General features: G+C 37.6%; 1 protein-coding gene across 2 annotated transcripts in view; it reads right to left on the reverse strand.

Annotated features, from left to right (window-relative positions):
- The window catches only part of LOC131592824 (reelin), a 273,205-nt gene that overhangs the window by 152,665 nt on the left and 106,817 nt on the right, over positions 1-13,723 (reverse strand). For both annotated transcript variants that reach the window (XM_058864623.1, XM_058864624.1), the window contains exons 4-6: positions 11,362-11,432; positions 3,129-3,161; positions 1,453-1,531 (exon numbers count right to left, since the gene is read on the reverse strand). In XM_058864623.1, the coding sequence (XP_058720606.1) occupies positions 1,453-1,531; positions 3,129-3,161; positions 11,362-11,432 (183 nt within the window). The remainder of the gene's footprint in view (positions 1-1,452; positions 1,532-3,128; positions 3,162-11,361; positions 11,433-13,723) is intronic.

Genomic DNA, 13,723 nt, shown 5'->3' on the forward strand with positions numbered 1-13,723 from the left:
CTCAGAAACAATCATATAAAAAAAGGAGGCTCCAACCTTCAAAACCTCAGATGTGTTTATCTGGGTATTATATACTGTATATATACTCACTATACAGAATAGAATCAGCTTTGTACTAAGGGAGATGTGTGACTTCCTCTTCTGGGACATTGTACACATATATTATCATCTATCTTTATGATCACTGTGGTGGTAAAATTATTAATATTTAAGATTCAGAGGTCTGCCTAAGAGTTATCTTTGCTAAAAGAACACTCCTTTTGACTAAAAGCTAACAGTCCATCACTGTTTCCAACTCCCCTCTTCTGAGCTAAGAGAGCACTAAGGGGTCACTCCTATAGGCTCCCCCAATCATCTCTCCATACTGTCCTGTTATTTACTGTTGGACAACTTAGGACTGTGACAGTGACTTTAGGAGTCCACCCCTCACAGGGATTGATATTTAACTTTATTAACATTGAAGTGATTATTTTTCCTCAACTTTTCCCTTGTTTTCTGAACCAGTGCATGGGTTTGGTCTCTGCAATCACTTGGCAGAGAATGGGGAAGCAGAGGGAGAGATGGTGTCTGAGAGCTCTCCCACTAGGGTCACAGTTCATAAAGCTGCTGCCTGACCTGTCCCAAGGTGTACTTGACTTATTATGTATGGGAAGGTTGAGATTCTTCTATAGCATTTATTGGTTAAAGAATGATAACATCTTGTGCTGGCTGTTTCAGATATAGGCTGTGATAACATGAATGACCCTACTCATGAATCCCAAAACCCTCCAAACCCTAGCAATTTGGAATATATATATAGAGCAACCATATATATATATGTATATAGAGAGAGAAATCAACTTGCTCTATAGAACTGAGAAGCGTTTTCCTTCTTGTACAATACAAAACTTTTGAAAAAGTTTTGAAGAAAAAGCCTTCCACAAAAAAAATGAAAAAAAATTCAACCTCAAACACTTTCATCACATGGAAATTAGACAGAGGTATTTAATTCCAGTTGGGGCTTTTGGGAGGGTTTTCTTATGATTTTTTTAATTATTTGGAAACAATTTCATTTTGGAAGGAATTATTGCTATAGTTAGCTTCACCAAAAACATGTACAACATGAAATTAAAATAAAAAATTGAAACAACAAAGTTTAATTATTGAAATTCTTCTCCTTTTTGATGAAAAGCTGTGTTTTCAGTAAACCAAAATCTTCATTTATAAATATTCACTGAGCTCAGCTCTAGTCCTACTATTTTTGGATTAGTTAAAAATTTGAAATCAACAAGAATTTGTCACCCACTTCAATGTGCTTAGAATTTCTCAGTCACTCATTAATAAATTAATTAATAAACCAAAATATTTAGGTCCTAATGAAGCAAACCCACACTTCAATTTATACTTCATTTCATTCAACAAATATAATGCTTTCATTTGCTCAAATTCATATAAAGGAGTGCAGAAACTCACCACATGGTAGGATTCAATTCTTGCTGATGGTAAGAGTCAAAGTCATCTCGTAGGATAATGCTGTCACTGTGCATTTCAGCTGCAAAGAAAACACAGCAGTATATGAAAAAAAAAAAATCCAGTGCAATCATCCCATGCTTTCTAATTTAAAATTTTAGATTTCTAAAAATCTGCATTTTAGGTTATGCTACTAATGAAAGCCAGGGTTTCTTAGTTACAGGTTTTTTTGCTTACTATTGATCATAGTACCACAAAAAATTAAGAAGTGCCCCTATCATGAAAGTGTGATGGCTATGGAAAGATGGAGTCATCAACTACACACTAAATCTTTTAAGAACTTTTGTTCCAAATTGTTGGTTTTCTGAATGTTTAAAAAAAATCCTTCCAAATCCAGATTTTGCAAACATGGGCAGAAGAATGAATGGATGAGAAGTCCTAATGAGTTTATTGCAGCTCTTATAGTCAGGAGATTCATTTTGACAACTCATAAGCAAAAATCCATGAGTTCATTGGAATTTCTCTGCTAGTATCAGCAGACGTGGCAGTAAAAGTCAACTTATCTAAGGAACATAAATTGTGATTTATGTTATGCAAATATTCCTTACCACTGTTCTGCAAACTTTGGACTCCAATATTCCACCTAGATTTACTGTCTCATTTATGTATGATGATCAGTAAACTCAAAGTCCCAAAACTTTGGCACCTGTGATTGTATTAGACAGACTCTTCTCTACAAATAGTTCCACTAAATGAATGAAGTAACTGTCACCTGCCATTTAAACTGAGGAAGAATTCCAGAATCTGTCCTGGACAAACCAAATTGCAGCACAAGCGTTGGTGGTTGCAAGGCTGGAGAGCAGGAGCAGCAGTGCCTTGCTCCAGGGTCCACCTTGGAGATGCACTGGGACAAAATCTTCCTCACAGTAACCCTGCTCTGGTGTGAGGTGCTGTCCCACACTGAAGGTTATGGGTCATAGAATCAGAGAATGGTTTGGGTTGAGAGGGACCTTGAAGATCATCTAATTCTAACATCTCTGACATGGGCAGGGACACCTCCCACTATGCCAGATTGGTCGAAATCACATCCAGCACGGCCTTGAAGGCTTCCAGGAATGGGTCATCCACAGCTTCTCTGGAAACCTATTGCAACTGACAACCCTCACAGTAAAGATTTTCTTCCTGACATCAAATCTAAACGTGCCCTCTTTCATTTTAAAGCCCTTTATTTCTCCTTGTTCGATGTCTACAAGCCCTTGAAAAAATTCCTCTCCAGCTTTCTTGTACCCCCTTTAAGTACTGGAAAGTGCTCTAATGTCTCACTGAAGCCTTCCCTTCTCCAGGCAGAGCAATCCCAACTCTTCCAGCCTGTTTTCATAGCAGGCATGCTCCAGTCCTGGTTCTCTTGCAAACAGATGCTCTAATACATAACGAGGAGCAAAAGGTCTGCAGCATGATATACTCACCCTGCAAGGATTTAAAGGCAATAAGGAGCAGTAAAAATCACAACGAAGAAACAACTGATCAGAATTAGACATAATTCAACCCATTTTACATGAACCTCCTTTTAATTTGAATTCCTCAGACCTAGTTTCTTTTGACATTACAGATTTTTTATTATAATAAAGTCAGTGATTCTGAGTTTAAGTAGTAAGAATGATTTTTGAAAAATCACCTACCTAGGTGAGGATGTACTGGAGCTTCTGTCGGGGCTGTGGAAAACAAAGACACACAGTGTGTGAATATCTTCTGTGAACAGGGATCAACTGCAGCATTAAAATCAATTCAGCTTAAAACAAATTGTACAGTATATACTCTCTTAAATCAGCTATCCCAGTAGTTTAATTGTGAAAAACATGATAGGCCCCAAAAGCTACAAAAATATAATAGGAAAACAAAAATAATTATTCTCTTAATTAAAATAAACATCAAAATAAGTGAAGGTCAGTACTGGTTTTATGGTAAAGTAAAAAAATAAATTCTAGTCTAGAATTATGAGATATTGTTAAAAATAATTTGGATTAAGATTCAATACCTCAAGTACTGACAAAGAGAGAGGAAATTAGGCTCAACAACAGAAATAGTCTAGGAGAGGCAAAAAATCCCATACTTTGATCTTTTATACTGCACTGAGCAACATTTTACTGGGAATATTATTAGGGGAAGTGATCCAAATATTCTTAGGACAATAAGTAACAGATTACCTCTGCAAATCATGATATCAAGCATTTATATCAAAGCATGTTTTTGTAGGCAATGCTGATCAATTCCCCAGGGTCTCTGCCTCCCAAGAAACACCAGAATGTTGTAAGGACACACTGCATGGGGGGCACATGTGAAATGGCACCAGTTCATTAAGTAACCTTCTACCAGCACTTTGCAACAGGAGTCTTGGTGTAGCATTATACAAATGGAACCAGACTGTACCTGAAAGGGCACAGCTACATAAAAGTATATGGCAAGTCTAGAAACTGGCTACACAGTGTGTTAGATCCTCCGTGGCAGCTACTACACCCATAGCCTTGCTTGATCTTAAATCCAACATAGGTTACATCTCCTTCATGAAGGGTGCATATAACCATTTTTTTGTCTATCAGTACCTCAGCCATGGATCTATATTTCCAGCTGTCTTTTGGACTTTGATAAAATAAAACCAGCAAAAAGGAGAATTTTGGAAGCCAGTATTCGTTTGATGATTCTGTGTTTTTTGTTGGGCACTGACCTAAATTGTAGCAGTACTCCTGATTTCTTCAGCATATTTGCAATAAAATACTGAAGTACTGCAATTTCTGTCATAACATCTGACAAATTAAAAATAGATTAAAAATAAACATAAAAATGAATGCAGCAATCTGTGTAGAGCTCTCACATATAGTTATGTGAATAGAAAGTCCAATACAAATCTCAAGAATTTTGCTTTTCTCTTCCTGCTTAGTCCTTAAATACTGGGTTTGCAAGGATGCACTCTGTAATGAAATTGCAACATTTCATGGAGAAGTAGGTGATGATGAAGACCGAGCAGTCAACAAATGAGGTATCTGCAGACCAGAAAATGATGGCAAGCAATCTGGATTTACCACAGACAGAAAACTTTGATTTAACAGACTTAGCAAGTAGTGCTAAGAGTGACATGTTTCACACCATCCACTAACCACATAAATATATACATATAAGTGTGTATATATGTATCTCTCCCCTAACCTTATGTACATCTATACATACATATGTATACACAAACACACACATAAATGTACATGCATACATATATACATAGGCATATATAGCTATGGACATATGCATATGTAAGGGGTGTGTATGCATGTATACATACACAGAACACTGAAAAGCACCACTGAAAACTTTACTGCAGCTGAGAGAAAAGGCCTTCTTAAGAGTCTGTTGTTTCAGAAATCTGAAATGTTTCTTTCCTTTTCATGGCTAACTTGGTCCATTTTGTATACAAGAAATTCACCCATACTGCTTTGTCTTCCCTAGCAAAAATGCCAATAATGACTCTAACAATGGCAAAGACCTCTCAAAATCTGGAGAAATACAACTCATGCATGTTAAGCGTGGCCCTGTGTCCAGAATAGTGCTGGACTGTACTGGTGAACCCTCCAGTGAAATAGACTGCATTTGTCCTTTGCAGCCCCAGGTACTGTTTTTCTCCATGGGAATGTGTAAATTTCATAAACCTTTTAAAAATTATTTGCACAAAGAAATGGAATGAACTGGATTAACTGAATTATTTCCCAGACTGAGCAACACAATCTGTTCTGTATTTTTCCTGCAGGAAAAGAAGCACATTATGTCATGGGATTTGTAATACTTCTCTTCTGAGAGGCTAAGTTTCAAATGAAATCTCTGTCCCTGATGTTCTGAATGCCCCCTTCTCAGTAGTTCCAGAGTACTGAGGGGAGATCTGCTGTGAACACAGGGGTGGCTGAGAGCCATCCCGCCAGGGCTCACCCACGAGGAGCACGGTCATGCCGGGGCACATCATGGGCAGACTCATCAGCTGCCCAAGCAAATTCCATTGGCCTTTGAAAGTAACCCAACTGAAAGAGACCACCTTCTCCAAGGAGAGCAGTTCAGACCTCCAAATGAAAGCAAAGGACGGTGTGATCATTCACACTAGGTTGTTTGGCTCTTTGGAAAGGGCTCCAGCCAAGGATACACACAGTCATGAATGACACTTCCTGAAGATAGTATGCAAAATTTCAGCATTCAACAGAAAGGCACAGGTATAGCACAAACTTGGTATCATTACATTTGCAAATTCTTTCAACTTCACCATTATTTAATAAAACTGGCTGTTCATGTGATTAAAAAACATAGACTTGGGATCTGAGATTTTTTCCTGAAATGGTTCCTCCCCCACATGCATAGTACATTGCAAAACAAAACTGCTTACCGATGGAATGAAAGGAAGGAAATTGTCCAGGTACATACTAATGCCACTGATCAATCATTTAAAAACTAGAGGTGGAACTAAGCACACACTTCATTTTAGACAAAAAGGTTGTTGTTACAAGTACAGATTTTATGCTGGGGAGAGGTTACATTCCCTAAATCTTTACAGAATCTAAGAAGCCCAAGTATTCTTGCCTCAGGTATTCTGATTGTAATTCAAATTCGTGAGCTGAATATGACAAAGGACTCTGAAGGTACCACTTAATGAGTGATAAACATAGACTTTATTCTCTCTATAAATAATTTCTTTATTACATTTTATATTTCATTGCAAAACAGCAATGTGTTGATCTTCAAGGGTTGTATTTAAGGCTCACAAATAATAGAAATTCAAAACATAACACAAAACTAAATGTAGTTGTTTTAAAATATTTTCAGATCTGCCTTTCTAATCAAGTTATAGAACTACTTACTTGAAAATAACATGGATTTTTCCATAAGCCATACAGTGTGGCTAAAGTCAAATGGAGTTTTTTTGTACAATATGACAAAGCTAAAAGAAATTATACAGTGTAGAGTAGCCGTACAATGTAAAAATGTAAATTTATAATTTAGAAGGAATCATACAATACTTCAGACTGAGAGGGAAAGAGAAAGGCCACCTCAGTTCATATTTTAAACCATTATTCACTTTGTTAGATGTTCCTTAGGCACATGGTTGGATGGTTTTAAATTTAAAATCAGTATTTATGTGGCTCCAAAATACATCTTAGCTTGAATGAGAATGTCATACCTTTTTAAAAAGTAAAGTAAATGAATTTATTATTTGATTTTTTAACTAGCACCCTTAGTATATACAGAGCTTTACAAGAGATGAATTGTACTGAGCAAAGAATGGAAGCAGAGCTCAACTGAGGTCACCATCTAAGAGGCCTCAGCAAACACAATATGAGAAAATGTAAGGAAATGTAGAGTGCTTGCCTTGTCTTACAAGACAATCTCTTTGGCAAGAAAAAGCAGAGAAAGAAGCATGCAATACAAAGTGCTTCAGAGAGAGAAAGGCCACAGTCAAACTGGAAGCATGAGAATCTTGAGGAAGCTAATGGGAAATTCAAAAGTCAATGGGGACATTGTGGGGGTCTGTGTCAATGGGATGAGGGAGAATGAAGGCATCTTTTGGAGTAAAAGGTTAAATTTGTCTGCAGATGAAGTAAGGCTACTGAAAGGTTAAGCCAATTTAAATAAGACCCTTTTTGGTTAAACTGGAAGGGGGGGAAATACGAAAGAATTTCGTATTTCGGGAACGTCATCTTCTAGAAACTGGAATGTGAAGAGGAAAGAAACAATTTTTTTGTTATCTTGTTGTCACTGAAAAAATAAGAAGAAAAATCAGTAAAAATGGTAATAGTCAACTGCTAAGTAACATCAGTCTCCATTCAGATAAGGGCAAGCATAAAGCAAATTAAACACATGTCCCAGAAATATCCATTTGTACTATTGACACCCATATTCCATAGAGTTCTAGGGTCAAGACTGTGTATAGGTATAGGTAAAAAATGCAGCATAAGAAAATATTCTTAAAATCCACTAAAAATATACCTTATTTTTTTTTCTCAGAACCATGAAGTTTGTGTATTTTTTAATAGAAAGGGGAAGTGAATTACAGTAACACAAATGTCCACATGCTCCCAGACAAACACAGTGCTCAGAGTTCTACAGCCAGTGGCCATCAGCTGTTGCTCATCAATTCATGACAAATGAGGTGTGGAGAGAGGTATTTTCTGTTCTGCAGATTATGAAGTCTAATCTCCTTGTCATTAGCAGCCAGATGAGGATAAAAAAGGAAATAAATGCTTTCATTTAGACTCCCTCCAATACTTTCTCTCTACTGGTAAATGAAGTTGCAATTGAATGATAGAAGCTGAGCATCCCCTAGAGACAGTCAATGAGTTAAATATGTTTAACAGTCAATGGTTTATTAAATATACTTTTACTGACAAGAATATCATCAGCTATTATGATCCTTATTTGTCCTTAAAAGGATTTACAAGACATCTAACTTTTCTAGCTTACAGGTTTTGTTTGTTTGGGTTTTTTCCTGTTTGTGCTAGATTAACTTTTTCTACGATAATTTTTATGTCCCCTTTCTTCAATATAATTCTCATAAAATTTAAAGCTTACATCAGCTCTCAAACATCTCCCTGGCTTCCTAAAATATGTATTATATTCTGAACACAGAGCTTTTTAAGCAATTATTTTACTTTTTCTACTATCTTTACTTTCCCTATGGCATAATTTCTTACTCCATTTACATTATACATATGGCATTGCCATCCCTTAACACTACCCTTTATCATCCTCTAATTCTCTTCAAAATACAAAAAACCACTTTCCTTTCACTGCACAAATTCCATTAACTCTACTAGGATTTATTAATGTACATCTGAGGGTAGAAAGCCACAGTGAACATGATATTTGAGATTCCTTGCTACTTTCACATCTTCATGTATATCTTTTTTACTAGACATTAGGAAGTCTGATATCACCTCTAGTGAACATCCTTATTAAGAAGGTGTCCCATAATAAATCTGTGAAGTTGCCCTGCGGTTTTATTTTTCTTTACTTAATATGTCACATCATTCAGTGCACTATTTCAGTATAGCAACGTTTAGGGCTAGAAACAGACCTCATTTATGTCAACCTACCTTGCTGTTTTGCATATATATTAATATGATATTTGCATCTAAATAAATTCAGTAATTCTTCCTGAAAGAATCCTTTGTTTACATTAGTGGTGTTGATAAAAATGGAATAAATGAAGTACGGTCTACTTCAAAGAAAGTCTCTTTTCTTTGAATATGAAAATTAATTCTAATAGTATCAGGATGGTAATGGTATGCAGTGGTTAGAGACTAATGCAATGCACACTGTGCTGAAGAAATAAGAACCAAAAGGCAGAGGAGAGCGTGGTGCTGGAAGGGGTGAGAGCCAGGGTAATGGCAATGCAGTGGTTGAATATCCAAGTCAAGGAAGCTGTGTCTGAGCTAGGAAACCAAGGGGAGAGAAGCCATGTGAGGATTAAAATGTGGGAGAAGAGCCATGAGAACAACTGAGAAACTTGCACCTCAGTATTGCAGTCTCTGAGCACTGCTTCAGTTGTCATATGCTGTCCAATGCTCACAGACCAGCACCTCTGGGTGACCCTTGCCTAAGCCAAATCTAATGGTTGCAGAGGTACTGCTTTGACAATACATATTTAGGGGATGATAAGTCCAGGATGTGTCTGAAGTGACTGTGTATAAAGCAAAGAGAATTGCTGGGAAAATAATGGGAAACACAAAGTTATGAGGATGTGAGAGACTGTGACAAGTTGGGGAAGCTGAAGGCCCTTTCAGGGAGCTGGTGCAGGATGTGGCCATCAGTGGCTGGATGGAAGGAGGAGGCAGCAACGGGACTGTCACAGCCCAGCAGCCTGTGGGACATCAGCATCCGTCATTCTCTGCATATAACCAATATCCAAATTCTATTTTTAACTTGTTCTGCAGAGTTCCTCTGAACTCAGGGACAGCACACAGTAACATAAGGACTTACTGTTCTAACCAACATAAGTGTTGCTAAAATGTTGATCTGAGGTTAGGTTATGCTCCAAAATTGCAGAACTGTAAAGCAGAGAGGAGTGAAAGAATAAAAGATTCTTTTGTCAGCTCTCCCACTAAGATCTCAGTGAACAGAATGTCTGAAGAAGGATTGTCAAGTCTGTATAGATGGATATCTACCCGCTTGTCTCTGCTTACCAAGGTATTTTCTTCTAGCAGGGAGAAATCTTGTTGCTTGCCCATATTCTCCTTGCCCATGTTGCCAGTCACTGACACTCATGTATTTTCATTCAGCTTGCTTGTGCATAGCTTTCACTATCCTGGTCACTCCCAGCTCTTTGTCACTGCCATCAATATGACTCCTATTTCCCTCTCCCTTCCTTACCTGTGCTGGCTGCCCCAGACTGTCTTTGGCTGTGGCGTGCTCATTCTGTAGTTACACCTTGGAGAATTTCATCTGTTTATGAGGTTTTTTGTCACTTTATGCTGGTTACTCTGCAAATTTATTTTTCCACTCTTGACTCACATCCATCCAGCAAGCAGCCTGTGTGAGATATCCTTCCCATCCTCCTCAGCACATCCCAACTTGCGATCCTGCCAACCCTTCCATTCCAGCTCCCCATACACCAGACGCTGAAACACTACACTTTCACACTCCCATTACAGGTGCACAATTACCTCCTGTTAATTTTTCCAGATGCTCTTCCTTCCCCACAGCAAAAGTGTGGCTGGCTCAATCACTTTCCATCCAGATCACCAGAACACTCTCTTCTCATTGTCAGAACTGTGTTACATATTTCAAATTCCTCCAAAGTATAATCAACATCCTAGACTGCTTGCTGGCACTTTTTCACCTCTCTGAATCCCTCTTCTTACTTCCATTAAACTACAACAGAAGTGTAAACTTCAATATTGAAGTTGACAGTTGAAATATTTTTCCCTCATTATCACAGAGCTACTATTGATACCTTATAGGAATAACTCAATTTATGACCCTGAAATAATATTCAATTACTTTTTATTGCAAAAGCCGTATTCCAAAACTCCTGGGAAAAAACCCCCAACCTTATAGCTCTAATGATTCTAAGGGATGTGTTTTGTCGGATTTTCTCTTGTGTTTAAATTGGCAACATGTTTCCCATTTTAAAATCTTTATTTTAAATAATTTGGCCCATGTTTCATTGTTGCTTTTCACATGGAAATATCACTGGAATTTTGCCCATATAACTGGAAATTCCTTTCTTTCCTGTACCAAAAATGAGGGATACTTTCTCTAATTCTCACTGTCTTAATGAAGCAGGTTCAAAGTAAAGTACTGTTTGTAGACAACAGAGGACAACAGGACATTTATTTTTTAGGTTATTCATTGAAAGGGTAAGCTGTGAAAACAATTAGACTTTTAAAGTTTGTGTAAGTCAAACACTTTGTTTAGCTATAAAAATGATCAAATGTTGTATGTGACAGGCAAAAATTCAATGGCCTGCTTTCACGAAATGGGAAGGCAGATTTTTCATGAGGACATGTGTGAACTGGATAGTAAACAAAGCTTTTGCTGCAGCCATATTACTTAAAGCTCATACAGTGAGGGTTAAAACTCAGCTTGTGGTTCTGACAGAAAAGAAATGTTGGCTATTACAGGCTGATTTCAGGCATAATGCTGATTTCATGTGCATAATGCTACTTAAAGTTTTGTGTGTTCCCCAACATCTAGGAAAGAGGAAAGGTGGGATTCCTGGATAGACAATGGGAAGTATGAAGCCAAATAAACTCAGTTTCAAGAATGTAAATAAGATCCTGATCCAAGGTTTTCTACAGAATAGCTTTCATGAAGAGTAATTTTGACATGCAGGTACAATGGAAAACCACATTTGCCACATATTTTTAGACTTATGGTGACTCTTACCTCCCTGTTCGCACAGCTGTTGTGCTAAGGCATCCTTGAATATAACTTGGCCCCTATGAGTAGCTGTAGCCCTGTAAACATAAAAAGGACAACAATAAATCATATAAACTTATTTATACATGTATATGTATATCTTTATGCATATCTTTATGTATATCTTTATGCATGACTAATCAAATCAGAAGTCCCATTCTGCTTTCTTTCTGTTTTCTTCTTTTTGTCCTCTTCTAAATTTATAGAATAATTTGAAGTTTGTTTTTGCATAACAAAAGAAAACTCCTAAACCAAAACATCTGGGTTGGTAATAAAAATCACTGTCAGGTAATGAAGGACATCTTTGACATATATCTGTAGCTTCACATGGAATTTCTATATTTGAGGCCTCAAAAGTTTTGTCTAAAGAATAATTACTTCCCATTAGTGACCCACATCTAGAAGACCTCTAGAATGTACCACAAAACTTGTCATTCTGTTTCCTCATGGTCAGGTAGAAATACAACGCAATGTGATTTGTTTTTCTCTTGCAGAGCTCTCATGCTAACAGTAATAATTTTATTTTCTTTCCAGTTGCTCATTTAATCTCTCTTTTCCAAGTGCAGTGCTTCACAACATCAGCTTTATCTCAGAAATTTCAAAACCTTTTAGTATTTGCAAGTGTTGTATTTGAAGTCTGATTTCTTTCAGCCAAAGTTCTCCCAATATCTGTCTAGACTCATACACAGTCTTCATACATGTTCTTTAGCCTTTCTCTAATTAATATTAATGAAATCAGTATAGATCCATGTGAAGTCCTTGAAATGGCCTCTCAGTTCAACAGTAAGATGTTGAAAGCTACTTTATGAGTGCAGTTTCTCAGTCAGCAGTGTGTCCTCTCTAATGGATCATGCCTAGCTTGCTTATAAAATGTCAGAAAAGACCAGAAAGGAATGGTGTGAAAATGAAAGTCAAAATACATCATCTTTTTCTTGGCTACTAGGCCAGTTACCCTGAAGAGGAAGAACAATAAAAGTAACACATCTAATACTAAATTTTTCCAATACAGTGGATCTTCAGGGTAAAACCCATCTTCAAACTGTCAGAGTACAAATAGGAGTAAACAAAAGCTCCTCTGGGATCTACTTTGCTTTCTGCACGTGTAGGAAAGCTCTATTTACACCAATGTGTGTTTCCTGAAATGCAAAACTATGCTCACCTGATGCTCCTAGGGCTCTTAGACACTCTCTTCCTCTGCCGGAGGAAGGAGAGCTGTGTTGTCTTTCCCATCTTGGACTTTCAGAAGCAGATGTAAAGCTGGAGCCTTGCCTCACCTGGCAGTGACAGTATTTTGGCCACAGGCCCAGGATCATATTACCAGTGTGAGGTTTTGGTTGCACTCCCTACCATGTGTCCCACTGAAACTATTTTAGGATTTTCAGTACTTTCATAAAATACAGCAGAACTTCATGCTACAGCTCTACATTATCATTTCTATATCTGCTGGCAAGACCAGTGACCATGCTAAGTACAGAGTAAAATAAAAACTAATACACTCCTGCAGCACATAAAGGCAAGAGAGCTGAGGCTTTAAGTCTCACATAAAAATATGAATGAAAGTATTTATTAAGGTCTGTTGTGATGAACATGCATGAAACTATGACTACTACATAAATTTCTGCAATACACCACATAGGTGTATTCAGTCATGCAAGTCAGAATTGGACCAAATAATCTCCAAAATTAAACATGTGCCCAGATTTCTTTAGAAGGACGAGATATGGTGGCTTCTTCTGGCAGCTGAAATGGCAGGGCATCCTACAGCCAGCTTTGTGGCCAATGCAGCATCAACAGACACATTTTGCATACATGTTCCAGTGTGGGAATTTCATGTATTGAGTTTCCCTGGCTCAACATACAAGAAAAAGCTACACCAAAGGTGCAGAAGGTATTTTGTACAACAATTCTATCCCCCAAGCTGTCGGTGGAAGAGAGGCCTCTTTGCAGACAGTGGGAAAGAAAACTTTTATTAGCAGTGGACCAGGACTTCAGAGATGCTGTTTATGTAACAGCCCAGGATATAATTCAGAATGTACACAACAATGGCAACCAGAGCATTCCTTTATGAAGCAGAGAAGAGCAAACTCTTGGAAAACAGACCACATGCAGAGGAGAACTTGAGTATGTGTCTGAATGCAAACAAATACCAAGCAATACCAAAAATACCAAACTCTGTACTGTTTACTGGATCTCTGCATGCGTGTGAGAAAATGGGGATTTGGGCAGAGAGCCAGCAACCAGTTGAATGATCGGCATCTTTCTGTGTCTGTCATCCCCTGCTTGATAATGCAGACTAGGAGCCAATTATTGCTGTTCCATAGCAGGAGAG

The sequence above is a fragment of the Poecile atricapillus genome, chromosome Z (assembly GCF_030490865.1).
Source record: "Poecile atricapillus isolate bPoeAtr1 chromosome Z, bPoeAtr1.hap1, whole genome shotgun sequence".
NCBI classification, from domain to species: Eukaryota; Metazoa; Chordata; class Aves; order Passeriformes; family Paridae; genus Poecile; species Poecile atricapillus.